Source organism: Saccostrea cucullata, unplaced genomic scaffold (assembly GCF_032062105.1).
Source record: "Saccostrea cucullata isolate Sc308-1 unplaced genomic scaffold, CSIRO_AGI_Scuc_v1 ctg78, whole genome shotgun sequence".
Lineage (NCBI taxonomy): Eukaryota > Metazoa > Mollusca > Bivalvia > Ostreida > Ostreidae > Saccostrea > Saccostrea cuccullata.
In genome coordinates this window covers 122,787-141,786 of record NW_026940638.1, presented here as the reverse complement: position 1 = coordinate 141,786, position 19,000 = coordinate 122,787, and the positions used below count along the sequence as shown (strand labels likewise).

Here is a 19,000-nt window from a genome sequence, read left to right as displayed (position 1 = left end):
ATTAACATTCTCTATATATACTAGTTGTTAATAAGGTATTCAATAAAAATATATCTGCACAAATTCAAACGAAGAATATTTAGTTGCATACATATATTAGTTACAGTAATGGCCTCTGGTTGTGATGACACAGAATATGGTTTCAAAAGGCAGGAAAACTTCATTTGTATTAAGAAATCCAGACATGCTACAAACCATGTCATTTATATTTAAGATATAAATTCCCACATCCTTGGTAACCCACAGGTGATTCACATCGATTCTATCAGCACATCATCGATCACCCAGGTGTTTCACATCAATTCTATCACCTATTGAGGGGGCTTGTGGACTCGAAACCATGGTTTGTGATGAAGAAATTCTTGGTGATATACCCCAATAGTCTGGAGATTTTGTTGGCAAATAAAAACCTTAAGTCCACAGAGAAAGGTTTTTGTATTCAAAACCATATATTTCCTACCAAGAAGCATCACAATCAAAAAAGACCTATGTCCTTTACTTAGTAAGAGCAGTCAAATTTAAAGGAAATCAATTTAAAGTTACTGATACTTGGTAATTTGTTGATGAGGTTTGTGATTTATTGGAGAATAATGACTTTAGCATTTCTTTGATCTGTGCAATAACCACAGTAGTAGAAATGTTCTTTAATATTCAACCAGATAAACAAGTTAATCTGATATCGGGTTTTATTTATGAAAGCTTCAATATTCTATACCAATTTATAAATACATTAACAATAAAAAAAATAATAACATTAACAAAGTAGTTAATAAATATAAATGCAAATAACAAATGTTGGTCCTCTATATAAATTAAAATCTGAATATCAGATACAAAACATAAAGAGTAAAGCTCACATGAATGCCAATAAAGAGAATGAAACAGTATTTTAAAAAGTTTTAAATCTGACTAGTGATGCCCTTAATTATACAGGCTGCCTGTAAGCTCTAACATTTGAAACTAGAGGCCCATATCACTCACCTGAGCACATGGGCTAGTTAAAAGACACAAATCGGCTCAGTATTGAAAAGTATACTTGTTAGGGGAGGGGGATTTGAATTTTCTATTACTTGAGAATGTCACTATATAAATTAAGCATACATGTGATTTTGCCTTACTTGAAAAGATTTTTCCAAGGACCCCCCCCCCCCCCCCCCCCGACATCATTTGAATAAATTTAAAACTTCACTACTAGTACTTGCAGATGCTTACATGTCAATTTGACTAAACAAAACTTTTCTGTTCTGGAGGAGATTTTTTTCCTATATATACTTATGCAAAACTTTGATCCCTCATTGTGGACTCGCCCTATCCCAAAGGGTCATGATTTGAACAAACTTGAATCTACACTACCTAAGGATGCTTCCACATGAGTTTCAGCTTTCCTGGCTTAATAGTTCTTGATAAGATTTTTCCTGTATATTCCTAAGTAAAACTTTGACAGGCCATTGTGGCCTTGTCCAACCCCGGGGGTCATGATTTGAACAAACTTGAATCTAAACTACCCAAGGATGCTTCCACTTGAGTTTCATTTTTCCTGGCCCAGTGGATCTTGAGAAATAGATTTTTAAATGATACCATTAATTCTTCATTAATTCATAATTGTTTCCCCTTGGAAGAGGGCTTGACCCTTCATTTGAACAAACTTATATTATATTCCCTTTACCCAAGGATACTTTGTGGCAAGTTTGGTTGAATTTGGTCCTGTGGTTCTTGAGAAGAAGACGAAAATGTAAAAAGTTTATGACAATGACGCCAACAATAACGGCAACAGACAACGGACAAATTTTGATCAGAAAAGCTCACTTGAGCCGTGAGCTAATAAAATGAAATGCAGCCTATTTCACAACAATGACACAGTACATGAATATAGTTAAAAAGATGCATTAAAACTTTTTCTCTAAAAATAAGCAAATAGTCTACAATTTATGATTAATTTTGGCATATTTTCCACTGAATCATTTGATCAAGATATCATATAAGTCATGAAACATTTGTGTGTTAATATTGCAAGTTACTGTCTATGATATTTAAACACTTCAGGCACTTCAGGATCTCTAATAGAATGGTATTATATGGTCATATCATATTATATGGTTTTACTAAGTGAACTTTAACATAAAGTTTGCTATAGGTTATTTCCTGTTAGCAACCTTTTACAGTTTGCACTCAAAATGAGATTCCCCCTTATACGGAGATTCCATTTTCTGTTTACTGACAATATATCCCACAATGACAAACATAAGTATTTGTATATTACAACCATATTTCTAATTAAACATTGCAGTCAGAGTGAACACAAATGCTATTTCACCATTTTTTGTTACAAAACAAAGAGGAAAATTTTCATTGCAACGAGATCCATGCAAACATTGTAAGTCATTTTTTTTTCACAAAAATATCTTGTATAAAGGTAACTATTACTATAAAAAAAAATGACAACTTGTTACTGTCCTATAATGCAATCTCAAGTTAAAATAAGCTTTTACAAGAAATAATGAACACAAGTCATATTATATTTACATTGCTGACAGAAGCAAATGTATCAATATCATCACAATTAGATGGGAATAAAAAGTAAAGGTTGTATTAAGGCATATTCAAGTTATCATGTTTATGCTAACTTGCATGTAGCTGTATGAAAAAAATGGTACCATACAATATGATCAAAATGCATGTAAAGTGACATAAGTTCATAAAACATACAAAAGATGTAAAATTTAATATAAAAAATGGCCCATGTAACCAAAAATTACTAGATTCTGTATCTATCTTTTATAAATGACTGTACTTCCCCTTGCTTTTACTATGACAATGATACTAGTATTATGACACTAGTATACTGGTATTGCTATTAATTTGACAATGATTCCACTGCTATAGCTATGACAATGCTACTGCTGCTTTATGACAGTATACCATGGCTGTCCATTGAGTATCAACAATCACTGTCTTTCCTCAGCAGTTCCTCCTTTTCCTTGTTAATTCGCTTCAGGAGAAACTTAGTGTCCATCTTCTCCTGAAAGATAAACATCAATTTTTAAAACAAGATGCCAAAGGACCTTACGTATGATACAACTACATGAAAGATTCAACAATTCATTCGTTCTCTAAGCCTAAAACACAGTAAATGTATTAACATAGTATAACAAGCAAATATAAAGTACTTTTGTCTCTGTTTTCTTTATTTATTATTTACAAGTCTACCCGAGTATCATAAACTACTTTTTGTATTAAACGTAAAAAAATTCTTTTATTATTCTTTCACTTTTTCTGTCATTAACCTATCAAATACATTATTTACTGTGATTAATGATAATGGGTGCCTAACAAAGGGAAATAACTTCTTTTAGCCGAGTAAAAATTTCCATCCGGTCATATTATTAAACAAGCCCTTCCCTGACTCAGTAACTTCTGGTTCAGTGACCATGGATTTCATAATAGAAGCATTTTTGCTCAACGTAAGCATGTATTTAGTTTGTCTGCTATGTAAGAAGGAGCAGAAGAGATTTAATGCATTTTCAGTATATGATAAATAAGTCTATTCCTATTAACTACCACTGAACCTGGGGGCCATGAATTTCACAATTTAGGAGAAGACAACTATGCTCATCATACTTATGTAGTACTTTAGTCTGCTAGTTAGTTAGAAGCAGAAGAGATACATGTAAATTCATTTTCACTTTATGATATATAGACCCCTGACATGTAACTTCTAAACATCTTACCATTTTCAGGTCTTCTATTGCTATCTCCTTTTTAGTAGCGTATCCACTTCCAATCACCCAGTAATAATACATCAGTAACCTAAATAATATATATAAATTAATTTTAAAAATACGATGTTTAGATAAAAACTATTCTCAGTGTATTCTAAATCTTCAACCTTGATGAATCAACTGAATTTGGTTGAATATTGTGAAACTTTAGCAGAAAATTTTCAAAAGCTCTGCCAAGATTACCATATAAGCAGAAATTTTAGTGAGGATTCAATTTTGGCATTTTAAGGACATGCACAACATACCTCACCTACTGATAATTTTTCAAGATATTCTAAATTTAAACTTGAAATACCATTACATGTTCTTAGACAAAAAATCAGTATGCGTTACCAGGGGTTTTGAAAAGATATCAAATTGTGAAAATTTTTGCATTATTCAAAGAAAAATGTACAAAAATTACAAATCATAAATTCCAGATTTTTTTTCATCAAAAATTTTTTTAGAAGGGATGTACAAATCCATATAAACATTAAAGTATTGCACACTGGTCCTTCATAGAGTGGAACTCTTCAACTCCAGGGAAGAACCCAATAAAGTTCAAACTACAGCAAAACTCATTTAGTACGAACACGGATATTGCGAATTTACGGATATAGCGAAGTCATCTTGGATCCCCAAATATATAAATTTAGTGACTATCTTATACAGTTATACCGAATAACAGATATAGTGAAGTAATTTCACAGGTACCAGTGACTTCGTTATAACCGAGTTTTACTGTACATTGTGTATGACCTTAAATGCCAAATGGGGGTGTTGAGACGACTAAAATTAAATATCACTCACAATTTATCCACATCAGAGGTTACACTTATCTAATTAAATTTACTACTAGATAAAATTAATTTGTTTTAGGACAAGTCCAAAAATTTGTGTCTTGCTAAAAATTCCACTGATAGTAATACCCAGTACATGTACAAATCAGTGTGAATTTATTGCCATGAATGTCTCACTCACAGCAACAGAACAAGGAGAGGAACCACGAAGATACCAGTCCCAATGAAGAAGAACACAGTCTGGGGTACTTTGGCCCAGGAGTACACATTATTAACTAAGCTGTGATACATCTTATAAGAGTCATCACCATACATCCGAAAAGGGCCACAACTCTGGCTTGGCTGAATTCTGAAATGAATAATGCAAGAAGCTAGAATTTACTATTACAGTGGAGCCTCATTTATCCGGACTCTTTGGTTCCCAGTCAATTTGTCCGGATACGTGAAGCGTTTGGATACCTGAATCACCAGTTAAACAAGACAATACTACATTTACAAATTCCGTTCCGATGAAAAATCGTCCGAATACTGAAGCATCCGGATATCTGGGGTCCGGATATCTGAAGGTCCACTGTATATGTTTTGGAGGTATGAACTGACCCACAATTTCATGCTCTCCATGAATTCAGACTTCTTTGACCACGCAAAGAATCCATTCAAACAGATAATTTAACCCTTGACAATGTTACTATATGTTTTACAGAATGAAAACTTTTAACCTACTTCCCAATCACATATCCTACAGGAATAACAGCACACATGAAAGACAGCAACAACACCTTCATAAACAGTGACGTGGACTTTGAGGTTTTGTATGGCCGGGACTCAGGGCGGCAGTTCTTAAAAAGGTCAAACTACAAACAAAATGTAAAACTTCTTACAAGTTATCAATTAATTACATAAATAAAATAATAACTTGATTTTCTCATTCATATACAGTAAAATACATTTATAGCTAACATGTTTACTTTACACTTTTTAGCTGATACCGGGTATTTAAAAAATGCCTTACCTTTTTAACAAAAAATACAATGATATTATGTAGTAAAGTAAAGGCTGGAATCAATGGACAGAATAGTAGACCGAACCTGAAATAAAACAAAACCTGTATAAAACATTGTACTGAAAGCATGTAGACATACCATGTACATGTACATTACAAAACAATCTAATTTTTACAGCATATTTTCAGAAATATGTAAAGAGCTATTATTATATTAGCATCTATAAATCACCTAGACCGGACTAACATAAAAGTATTAAAATAAGGAAGAGGTGCAACTGCAGCCTGAAAACCATTTATGACAATGACATGATTACTGTGATTACACCAACTGTATTCGTATATAACACCTCAATACTGTTATCTTCATTGCATTGAAATGAGTGGAAACTAAACCTCAGAATTTATTTAAGTAATAACTGTTGAATTTTTTCATTGCATGATGTGATCAATCAAGTGGCTTGCGTTTTATGCATAAAATTGTCACGCAAGCCAATCGATTGATGATTGTCATGGAATAAAAAAATCTGACATATACTCCTTATATTTACATGCTCTTGATTCCATCAATCCACATGCTCTAAGTCCCGTTTCTGTCTCTATTTGTTCCACCCTGCACCTGATTTTTTTAAAACACCCCTATCGATGAACCAGTTCATTTAGAAATAAAGTAAATTAACTATTTGTAAAGACATTGGAAATGTAAATATTCCGTTATAAACTACATCTTGTTAAATCTTAATCATATATGTGATTTTTTTTCAACAATAAAGGTCCTCTGACCTTATCCAAATAAGCTTCTCTTAATGGTCACATCAAGATACACCAGAATATCACAGGGAAAAACTATACCATGTTTGAAATTGATCCACTTGAGGGTCTACAACATTTTAACATGGTTAATGTTATCTACAATGGTACATCTAGACAAACAAAGAACTACCACAGCATTACCCCCATTTTTTCTGCTACAGTTTTGTTTATACTCACCAACACAGATTCTGTGCATAAATAATATCAACAACACTCTTTGGTAAATCGAACTCTTGGGGACCAATAAACTTCACAATCTTAGAGCGATCCCTGTATTTTGTATTAACATATCTGAAATAAATTTCAATGGATATCATTTATCAATTTATTTCTTCTACGAAAATAAAAAGACAACTATAAATATTAAAATTTTTAAAAAAAAGAGGGTTTTCATTTTGTACAAAAGTATATTCCCTTTATAAACTATCACTTTTGTATCAATGTTCAACAGAGGCAGAGATAGTGACAAGTTCTGACAGTTTCAATAAATCCTGCAGAATTTGCAATGTTGTAAAATTTGATATTTTTTTTACAGATATTTTCTGAGCTTACCTCCTGGGGCTGTGCCAGAGTAAAACCACCAGTATAACAATAACTATATCTATCAGCAAGAGTTTGTAAACCTGCTGTCCAACATAGGTCTCCCAACACTGAAAATAAATCAAAGACTAGAAATACCCTGGCAAGTCCATAGGGCATAAATACATCAGTAATGCAACTTGAAAAGAAATAAACCTCGCTTCTTTGTTTAAGATTAAGGTACAGGGGAATATTGAGGTCAAGGTTAGAGGGAAGGTTAGGACCGAACATTATGGCATAGTTGAATAGCGCTCGCCAATCTGTAGTGTATGAAGGTTGATGAAAGTATAATAGACAGACAAAGGGAAGGATGGAAAGATAGAAAGATGAAAGGATGCAATATGTACAAGACAAACATTATAAGAGGGTTGCACATAGTTCATGGACAACATTGATAATTACTGACAAACATTGACAAAATATATGAAACTACTGTATACAGGGAAATTTTCGCCCCCGTTTTATTTTCGCCCCTTTCACCCTATCCTCTTTTGGGCGAATTTAAAATGGGGCAAATTCAAAGACGACAGTATTATTTCTTAAACAAAACTATAAGTGGGCGAATTTAAAACGGGACAAAATTGTTTTCAAGTGTGAAAGGACGAAAATAACACGGGGCGAAAATAACCCCATATACAGTATTATTTTCAATAAGTTCATGTTTCATTTCATAAATATGCAAGTTTTCAACAAAATCAAAGCACAAATAGTTAAATTTTTATCAGATACAAAAAGACAAACACTCATACCCGGAGTACTAAAACAAAAATTCTTGACGTTACCCGACCTCAAAAGCTAAATATGTGCACATGTAACTTTTCTCAACATTGTCACCATTTAACTCAATACATTTCTTATGTCATTTTAACCAGTCATAAAAATGTGCACAAAATGTTCAGGTTTCATTCGTAAAATAATATCTAACAATGCCTGTCTCATATCCTGCAATCATCCAACCTCTGTCCATGTAAAGACGATTTTATTTACAGAAATACGGCAAAGACATGATCACGTAACGAAATTCATTTTTTACAGCACTGCAATCTCGGAATGATGGTTTTCCTTCATGCATGTCATCCAGTAAACGTCCAAAAATATTATATGCCACTTAAATACTAGTGAACGACTTCTTTTACTATGTTTTTCCGATTGTTTACAGAATGTATGGTCTTTGTAGGTGTTTTTCAGACGTCTACGCAGAATCTTATCACTGTTCACTGCTCCACATATCCCGAAAATGTCTCTTTTTTGAACAATTCCGACCCTGTCTTAAAATGTTTTAACTTTGATTGCTCAGCCATTTTGAAACTTTGAACGTTCAAATTTGCAGATTTGACGTGATAAATTTTTTTCAACCTCATAATGTAAAATTCTTCCAGATTTCCCCAGAATTTTATAAAAAACAAATGAAATTTATAAAGTGATAAATACCGGTAATTTTTTAAATTAAAATTTTGCACTGCTCCGAGTCTCCATACCAAGTCTTATTATGCAGCCATAATTGTAATTAAACATTTGAAATTCAATGAAATTTCAAATTTTTCAATTCACATTTAGTAAAAGATTAGAAATATGCCAATAATAAATATCAATGACACAACTTTCATTAAATTTTTAGCTTGTCCACGAACTTTACGGACAACCCTAGTAGTTTGTCTAAATTTCTATTCCACAGAGCTATAGTACTGCAGCTAAAATACCAACAGATGAAAAATTTTATTTTGGGAGGTGGGGGGTTATGCACCTACCCTGACTGAGTTTGGGTCATCATCCTCTGTCCATTGAATGTTTCCACAAATTTTCTGTTTATCATCTTCCAACAACAACTTATGGTACAGCATAACCATCAATGCTACTGGAGAGGCTAACCGAAGAAGGATACTCCTGAAATAATATTAATATTAGGAGTATGTAAGTAGTTGGTCTCACCATATTGTGATTATCTGATTAGCAATTCAATTGCCATCCCTAGTATTGACACAAATTTTTATCCTGATGCCATTTAATTTATGTGTATATTACTTTACTGCCTTCTGTACTTACTCCTGAGAAAACAGTGTAAACTGCTTTTTAAGTCATTTATTCAGGTAAACCATGCTTTTCATATGAGCAGATACCACTAAGTTTTTCTCTTGTACATGTATATTTCTTGTATGAAAAATTGTTTACCTAAAGAGTGTAATTTTAATTTGAAATTCATGTGTGTACTCTTCAAATATCACAAGCTTCTGAAAGACTCGAGGCACAACCAAGTTCAGCAAATTAATTGTTAGATGAGGAACAAACTGGAAGAACAGGTTAGAAGCTGCACTTGAACCTTCTCCATCACTTTCCTAAAAGGAAATGTAAAATTTGTATACATCTGATTCTTTTGGAAACAATCATTTGTTAAAAAAAATGTGTCTCATCAGTAAATCAGCTTAAATTCTGCTCTATAATGCTCAGTGCTAAGCTACACATTTTGTTTTACTGCTTGATGGTACAATTACTAGATGTTCCCCTGCATTAGTAGGAAGATGAAAAACAAATACATGTACCTACATTTACAAAAAAAAATCCCCAGAGGTATAAAACTGTGAGTGCAACACTTAAGAGAAGTGTTTTGCTTCAAATCTAAAATCAGCAGGAAGTAATTTCTTGCCACTTAAGATTATCTCATAAACTGTAACACACAGTGTGTAGAATCTTAATATATTTTACATCTATCATCTTAGATGTGGTGAGTCCAATCAGAGCCAGGGATCCACACAGGAGAATGACCACCAGGATATTGATAACGATCCTCATCCCCCACACCTCTAACCAGTCCACCAATGTACGGAGACCAAGCCGCTTTGTACGCTCCTGGTCTGCTAGGTCAGCCTATATAAAACAAAGAATAGCTATCAAACAATATATATACATCAAAGAACTTAATTTATTTTTTAAATTAGAGAAAAAAAATTGATGGCCCTAACTCAATTTCTTTAAAATCATTTCTTTTTGTGTACTATTTGTTGTTGATTATTACCAGTCACTGTTAGTAAGTTATAACACGTACCACTAATGCGACTCCAATGACGTTCCTTTTATGACTGGCTGCCTTGACCTCTTTAATGCAGTAGTCCCAGCCACCAAACACTTTATTGGTAAACTGTGCCACGGACTTCTCTACACCATGGGAGGCTTTCATGTTTTTGGCAGAACTGAAATTTGAATCCATAATCTCTTATTATACTCAAAGCATCAAATCCAAAACATCTTTTGGTCTGTTTGCCTGTCAAATAAATGATGTAGGGTCATAATTCTAGAACCGTCTCACTGAAATGGTTGAAACTTAGGTTAATTATTAATTACTCAAGACTTAAGTTAAATAATGTAAAAATATTCATGCTGACTAAAGGGTAAGCTTCAATCCTTAAAGATATTGAAATGAAAGAAAAAGTGAGCAAGCTCACATACCCCACGCTCCCCCAAAAGTCAAAGTGCTGAAATTTCCCGAAAAAATAAAGGAATAAAAATTTCCTGGTAATATGCACATCTACACATTGTGTCCTAAATATCTGCAAAATTTGACAAAACTTGTTGCAGCTGTATGAGGAGTTGTGCTGACAAAATATTCATCTCTATATTAAAGATATGGCCATAAAATCTAAGTTTAAAAGTGCGGAAATTCCCGCAAAAAATACAGGAATAGGAATTTCCTGGTAATATGCACATCTACACATTGTTTCCTAAATATCTGCTTAGTTTGACGAAATTGTGTGCAGCGGTTTAAGAGGAGTTGCACTGACAAACTGTTCATCTCTATATTCAAGATATAGCCAAAAATCTAAGTTGAAAAGTGCGGAAATTCCCGCAAAAAATACAGGAATCAGAATTTCCTGGCAATATGCACATCTACACATTGTGTCCTAAATACCTGCAAAGTTTGACGAAATTGTGTGCAGCGGTTTAAAAGGAGTTGTGCTGACAAACATCTCTATATTCAAGATATGGCCAAAAATCTAAGTTTTAAAGTGTGGAATTCACGGAAAAAATAAAGGAATCAGAATTTCCTGGTTATATGCACATCTACACATTATATTCTAAATATCTGCAAAGTTTGACGAAAATCTGTGCAGCAGTTTATGAGGAGTTGTGCTGACAAAAAAACAGGCCTGGGGGCCATAAATCTAAGACGAGCTCACTGTTGATCTCAGTCTCACTTTTCCGCTATATATTCCTTTGGAAAAAAATGAGATTGAGATCAAAAGTGAGTTCGTATAAATTCTATGCCCCCCAGGCCAGGACTGACTGACTGACGAGTCAAAAACATTATACCTCATGCAACTTGTTGCGTGGGGTATAATTAGTTTTTTAGGTCTGAATTATATAAAAAAGAAAATTATACATTTATACATTGATGCTCATGACCTTATAGTGTGTAAAACATTGACAAGGTCATATCTTAAAGGTCAAGGACAGCAGTTTTAACTTAAAAATCTTTCAAGGTAAAGGTCTTGTTTTTCAGGTCATACAGTATTGGTCAGTGTTAAGTGATGGCAGTGCTGGTGATGGTGGTGGAGGGGGGGGGGGAGGGGGTCATATAGCATTTGATGATAAGAGTCTTACTTTTTGATGATTAGGATAAAACTGAGGAGAAGGCTGAAGAAGACGCTGCAGAGGTAGGCTACTCCTACATTATACACCACCTCCTGACCATTGTCTGTACGGGTCCTGTTTTTATAAGCTCCATAGAACATGATCGATCTCTCCATAAAACCCTGGAGAAAACAAGCAATTATATGAATTAAGTCACAACAATTTTTCCTTGCACACATTACTTATGAGTATTTTTCAACACACTCTACCACAAAAAAGAAGCAGTTTAAACAAGATTTGAATGTGCTAGAGAAATGAAGGAAATATATGCATTCAGTGACAAAATCATTCCCTAAATTTTTTAACTTAATTAATATATTTTGACACTGCTGTTATTTTTGTGCATTAGAAAAGCACAGCTATGATCATGATGGAATGGACGTTTCATACTTAGAATAAACATTGTTAATGCTTACCGTGCCTTGTATGAGATCCAGAAATAAAGTAGCCTTTGAATGTGTAGGCCCATGTATTTTGTCTATATGTTTAATGTACTGCTGGGTACAGTTCACTGTCCGCATTATCATTGTATACTCCTCACTTGTGACATTAAGTTCTGGAGAAGTAATGTTCCTCACATAAAGATCAAAACTTGAGGAATTGAGGGCAGCATAAGGAATCACTAAGATTGTGAACATGATGACCATGATGTAAAAATTCAGGAACATCAGCCATTTCACAAAGCGAAAGTAGGTCATGATGGCCATTCCATACCGACCTGTAGTAAAAACATACTGCTTATGTACACGTTCTTACTTTAATGGTATATGCTAGCATATTTTTAAAGAGCATTCAATGCTGATGACAAAATATGAATATATCTGTCTGAAGTTTTTTTTTAAATTTCTGGTTATAAAACCATAATTATATGAGAGATAAGATCTTGATACTTTACCCTCGATTTGTCTGAGAGTTCCGTGGAACAAGGTCACGGATTGACGAATGTCCTTGAACATCATCCTCCATTTGTGCCATTTCTAGAAAACAAAAAAAGTACCGGTATGTGTATATACTAAATTGTATGTTTTTTAAAGTATCTGTCAAATGAATTCAATAAAACAGATTTCAAAACATTTTACATATATATTGTTGTAATCAAATTAGGTAAGGCATTTCAAAAATAAATAGAAATTAAAGTATTTCAGATTATTAATTTTGAAACAATGAAAGTCCACTTCAGTAAAACTTCAAGATACTAGACAATTTTATATAGAAAAAAAAAAACATAGAAAGCCCGTTACAGAACATGCATAAAAAATAATCATAAAAACAACTGTGTCAACATCTTTTTCAACGACATAGTATGTGGTATCAAATAACTTGTTAAGGTAGGGTGCATGCATTAGATGATAACACTTGATTTAAACAGGAAAAACTCACTTCTTGATGTTTATTTGCACTGCCTTAACTAATAAAAAGTTATTCATGTATGTTGTAATTCATATGGACAGTAATTACTGACTGATAAATTATTACACGAACTTGTCAGAAAACATTAAGCCATAAATTATAAATAGCCAGTAGGTATACTTATTACTTGACTTATGATTCACAATTAAATGTTTCTTCCAGCTGGCTTATTTTATTTTTATGCTTGTATAAAACCCTCTTGATGTCATATCTGAATTTTGACAATAAAATCTATGATCTGCTGATTATATTTCCTTATTTGCAGTATTAAATGTAAAGCTATACCCACCCTTGCTTGTATTTCTATTCTCTCCAAGGTTGACACTCTACAAAAAAGTAAACAATCTGTGAAATCAGTAACCTTAGCACGCTATGTCACTCAAAAAACACAATTCTCTGACACCGTATCTCCAAAATTATCAGTAGCTTTGTGGGTGATTTAAACTTTTTACATCTCACAAAAGTTATTGTTTCATAGTGTGAAATAAAAATGCCATCAGGCTACCTCAGTTTTCTCACCATTTTTTGGCCAATGATTCTCATAAAAATTTTCTTGAATTTGAGTGCTTTAAATCAACAACCTTTATTTTTTAAGTTAGATAAAATACATGGTTTTGGCTCATTGTATATCAGATTTTGGATTGTTTGACTGTTAGACCATAAGACCATTAATTCTCTACAGACTACTTACTTGACTGCCCTAGCCACATTTCTAAAGGACACTCTATTTCTGTTTTTCAGGTCCTCGTATCTCTCCCAGAAGGGCCGGGGTCTGACGTATCGGCCCTCGCTGATCCTGTGTAGGTCCCTCCGCCGGTCCTTGATGGACCTGGATGACGTGAACCTCCTGATCCGGACACTGGGCAGTTTACTCCGGATATCACCCTGTAGATCCTGCTCCAGATCATGGTTGTTCAGTAGCAGGGTCACGACTTTAGATCTATGGTTCTTCTGGAGCCGTGGATTCTTCCTCAACCTCACAATGACTCCTGTGTCTGTCTGGCACCGTCCCCGAAATCCTAAACGACGATTCATCTCAGATAATCAGAAGCTTCCATTATACAGACACAAATGTCAATATAAAAAACACATCATGAATAATTCTAGGTATAAATTTGGTGTTGACCCATGTGTGTGTATAACCTTGCTATAAAATGTGAACTATCTATTACTGTAACAGTTAATCATACTCAAGTGTTTCTAATGATCACTTTATAATATGTCACTGATTTCACACATGAATCACTACAACAAAAAATACACACTCCTTCTGATGTAGGGTCTACAGTGCACGCACACCACTGTCATGTAATCGTAACAAAATAATCCCCGGAATGAAGAACTTAGAGGAAAGTTCACTCTGGTCAAGGACCACAAATTATTTTGTCATGGAAAGTTGATCTCTTTGTAGGAATGACAATGTATCAAATGTCCCGAGGTTATGTTGTTTACAGAGGAGAAATTAGTAGCAATTTCTTCAGTCAATCAGTGTTCTTCCCAACTTAGTTATTTACAATGGGGATTCATCAAAAAGGCAAGTGTCAAATGCATGTACTTGTTATATAAAAAGGATTTGAATCAATAAAATACCGGTATCCTCTTAAAAACAGGAAAAAATTAACCATAAAACTTTTGTATTGAAATCTTTAAAAATTGTTTACTAGCTATTTCGAGTTTTTGCATATAGTCTACCTACAGAAAGTTGAATATACTGGTATTGTTAAAGTGTTGAACTTCATTACTGACTTTATGATGTATTCATACAAATGAAAACAAACTGTATGGAACTGCATTTATGAAACATATACTGGGGATTATGCATAGTAATTTTTAAGATAAATAATAATTTAAAAAAAAATAGTTTTGATGCAGACTGTGGTTGTGTAAAATACACATGTACATGTTTAAAGCAGTATAATTTTCCCAATTATATATATCACTTCCTTTTTATTCTTGTACGATTCAAAACTATGTATCCCAATAAAAAGCTCTTTTTAAAAAATTTTCCTATGCTCAAGACTATAAATATTATATACATCCTTGAGAGAAATAAACCTATAAATTCTTTTGATCTAGATCACATTTCTTTAGATGCACCAATGACCAAAATGAATAAAAAAGGAAGAAAAGATTAATAGGTATAGACAGGGTATAAATCTGATGTCACAAATTTCCTACTGCAGTCTTCTTTCATATAAGCTAGCTCATTCACAATACGTTAACAGGTTACATATGACCCTTTCTTGTGAAATTAAAGGGATTTTTTTTCCAATTCTTTTTTTTTTATTCCTATAGATTTTACCTTGACTTAATTACCTTTATAAATGGTTCTGAAATTGGACTGCAGACTACAATTTGATTTATGATTGCACTTGGAAAAAAATCAGCAATATTCAATAGCATGCCTAATTCTGGGAAAAAAACTATGTGTTATTTTTCATTTATTTTTTTATCGTTATGCTAAATTGTTTCCAGTAAGTAATTTTTACTTATTTTATTTTTTAGCAAAATGATGTTGTATGCTTTAAAAGCCCCCCCCCCTCTCTCCTTTATTGAAAAAAAAATGTGGAGGTTAAATTGTGCGTACAAGTGTTTGGCTGGATACAGGCCTACTTATAACAATGTTAAATTGTACGTATAATTTATTCTTACTCAACAGATTTTGTTTTAAGGAATTTTTTTCTGCTTTTAAGGAGCATTTATATAGTAACAAAACCAGTGAACAATTAAAGAACATTTCTAAATCAGTTTGTGGAAAATTAACTTCTTATAGTAATGTAATTAATGTCAATGAATATAAATTACAAAAGTATCTACAATTACCAAGAAATCTGGAAGAACAATCCTAACAATACAGGTACTGAGAATTAGTTCTCATTTACTATATACTGAAATAGGGAGATAATCAAGGCCGGCTATTCCTAGAGAAAACAATGAGTATGTCACTGTTGTAATTTTTTTTTTATTGAAAATGAAGAAAATTTTGTACTTTATTTTCTTATTTAATTTGTTGTTTATTCATGACTACTATGCCAATGTATGATGGTGGTGTCAAAAACTTTTTGAATTATTTTTGCATCATTTGTCAATAAATTGCTTGCAAATTTCAACATTTACTTTACTTTTTGAGGACAATGATCAAACACTTTCTTTATTATGCCTCATATAAACTGAGAGAATTATCACAACATGATGTCACTAAAAGTTTTGCATCTGACAAAGAAATTATGAAAGGAATGTACTATATGCATCAATACATTCTATCTTCATAGCAGAGGAAACCTAATCCCCCTGGTTAGATGGATTTAAAATGTAACCTGGTATGACACTCACTCAAGACATTTATCCTATTGAAAAAAAACGGTTTGCAAGATCCTGTTACTTTTGTATATAGGCTTTCAATGGCATAGGAATCTCAAAGAAATACCACATTGTTCCCTTTCTAATATTGAATCATACTGTCCTACATAAGAATGCTGACATCATAATTCTGTAACTTATAAGGGATGTAGCCAGGGTACTTTTGATGTGGACGCCCAATTAGACAAGGGGTTTGAGGTGAAGCCCTCGGAAGCTAGTGAATTTTTGATGATTTTGATGTGCATAATCGCCTCTCCTGATCGCATTTTTCTTACACTCTATAAGTTTGTTACACAGCCATACTTTAGGTATGTTCTGTTTTTGTACAAAATGCATACAAACACTCAAAACTGAGAAAGGATCTGTTGTATGACGAACCCACTACAAACAATTTTAGACTTTTGAAGAGACAAAATATATATATGGAAAAATAGTCGGTTAGAATGCACTTAGAAAAAAAATCAGCAATATTCCATAGCATACCTAATTCTGGGCAAACCTATCTGTTATTTTTCATTTATTCCTTTATCGTTATGCTAAATTGTTTCCAGTAAGTAATTTTTACTTATTTTATTTTATTTTTTTGCAAAATGATGCTTTTTTTTAAAGCATACATGGAAATTATGCCCCCCCCTCTCCTTTATTGAAAAAAAAATGTGGAGGTTAAATTGTGCGTACAAGTGTTTGGCTGGATACAGGCCTACTTATAACAATGTTAAATTGTACCTATAATTTATTCTTACTCAACAGATTTTGTTTTAAGGAATTTTTTTCTGCTTTTAAAAGAAGGTACCAGGAACAATATTTTGTTTGCAACTCAATCAAATGGTGGAGTACCATTTGACAGTTGACAAGCTGACGGAAACTGTTCTTTGAAAAATGTGTAGAAAATGTAGAATTTTTTGGACCTGAAATCTAACTAGAAGCTGAATGACAGAACAGCTGTACTCAAATATATATAGAACACACTCAATTAACAAAATATTTTTAAAAACTTTATAGATGACATAAGGCTGACAGAGACCATGGATCCAATATTTCTGAACAGAATAGTATTACTTGACTATATAAGAAACATTCATCTTATCCAAAATAACATAATCTATTCTTGCAATACCAAAGAAAAAAAAATTATATAATATCACTGTCTGGATACACATGACAATCAGGAACTAAATGTATGCTGACAGACTAATTTAAGTGCTCCTTCCTTATCTCCCGTCAACATTCAGTTTAGGATTAGCTTCTGTATGCTTATAATCTAACACCCAAGTTTATAATTTTTTTTTCAATAATTTTAAAAACAATTAACTTACACAGCCTCACCTTTTTTAATCGAGACTTTTGTACAGTATAAAATTAAGTCCCTGTTTTGATAACAGATAACTCTTGAATAGACATATCTATAGACCTACCTAGCTTTTGACACTTGGTCCCAAATCAAACAATGATGGATCTGGACAACAGGAGTAGACTTTAGTTTATAATTAGCTCACATCTAAATCAAATAGTTTTCAACATGACATACACTGATGATACACACCTAAAACTCATTTTGGCCAAAAATCAAAGTGCTTCATAGCGTACAATTCAACTGAATACTGAAATGGTTAGATAAACTATAGAGATTGATGACCTGAAGTCTACTTTAACAATTAACAGAGCATTAATGTAATAATAAGGTCTAACACATTTTTATGCCTCTCGGCTGTTCTTGGTGGAGGTTTGTTATATCAGAAAAACGTTAGGAGAGCAAATGAAAACTGCCTAATTAACTGATTATCCTATAAATTACTATACATAATGATTTTTAATTATCTGACTACTCATTTTTTCCACATAACCCCCTCCCCTCGTCACCCAAATAGGAATCGCCCTAATATAACCTGACAGATTTTCAGACGAAAAGTAAACACACATTAGACACAGTGGTGGATCCAAACGTTTACCTCCAAATTGTCAAAGCACCAACAATGCACATGAATGGAAATTCATACCTTCTAACTGCGTTATATCGTCCAGTAATGGACTTTCACTTTCTTGACCTGCAACAGATTCAGGGACCTCAATGTTTTCGATGTCTTCTTCACCGTCTTCTTCTTTGGAAGCCATTACTCTAAGTGCCAAAACCTCTCCGTACTCGAAGACAATCCGGAAACAAGTGAGTCACAACATGCATCATCACTTCCACATACCTATGTGGTCAAAATATACAATTTCACGATAATTAAACAACATATAAGACTCCGTTCGCCGATGCACACATAATCACGTTCAAATTTGGATGAATGCCACTGAAAAAAAAAATATTTCAAGTTGTACCTGTATTTCTTTATTGATTCACCAAACATGTTGGCATACAACCATGTTACATATATAATATACAAAAGACAAATAATAAAATACATACAATACATACATGCAAGTGTATGGATCAGTGAAGTCAACTATGAAGTGTATTACAACTTGAAGATTAAACATAATCATTATGTAAGCAGTATAGTATGGAATGCCATATACGACAGCCAACTGCTTACTGCCAACTGCTGACTGCTTACTGCCAACTGTCAGCTGCTTACTGCCAACTGCCACACATATTTGAATAAATTTTATATTTGTATTGATATTTATCTGAATTTTTACAAAAAAGGGAA

At 33.1% G+C, this 19,000-nt stretch overlaps 1 protein-coding gene across 1 annotated transcript; it reads right to left on the bottom strand.

Annotated features, from left to right (window-relative positions):
* Positions 1-1,168: 1,168 nt before the first annotated feature.
* On the bottom strand, positions 1,169-18,564 carry LOC134255896 (transmembrane channel-like protein 7). Its single transcript, XM_062738489.1, has 17 exons — positions 18,344-18,564; positions 13,678-14,005; positions 13,276-13,312; positions 12,472-12,553; positions 11,993-12,294; positions 11,547-11,698; positions 9,994-10,138; positions 9,654-9,815; positions 9,123-9,286; positions 8,702-8,837; positions 6,927-7,024; positions 6,552-6,665; positions 5,571-5,646; positions 5,282-5,412; positions 4,740-4,907; positions 3,729-3,807; positions 1,169-3,019 (listed from the first exon to the last, which is right to left on the bottom strand). The coding sequence occupies exons 1-17, from the start codon at positions 18,456-18,458 to the stop codon at positions 2,939-2,941; spliced, it is 2,370 nt and encodes a 789-aa protein (XP_062594473.1). The 5' UTR covers positions 18,459-18,564; the 3' UTR covers positions 1,169-2,938.
* Positions 18,565-19,000: the final 436 nt, after the last annotated feature.

What these genes read in the sequence shown, in the direction of transcription:
- LOC134255896 (XM_062738489.1), bottom strand. Translation starts at nt 18,458, where the DNA reads ATGGCTTCCAAAGAAGAAGACGGTGAAGAAGACATCGAAAACATTGAG. An exon ending in TGGATCTCATACAAGGCACG is followed by an intron (nt 11,699 to 11,992) that starts GTAAGCATTAAC and finishes TGTTTTCTCCAG; the next exon opens with GGTTTTATGGAGAGATCGAT. An exon ending in CCACATCTAAGATGATAGAT is followed by an intron (nt 9,287 to 9,653) that starts GTAAAATATATT and finishes ATTTCCTTTTAG; the next exon opens with GAAAGTGATGGAGAAGGTTC.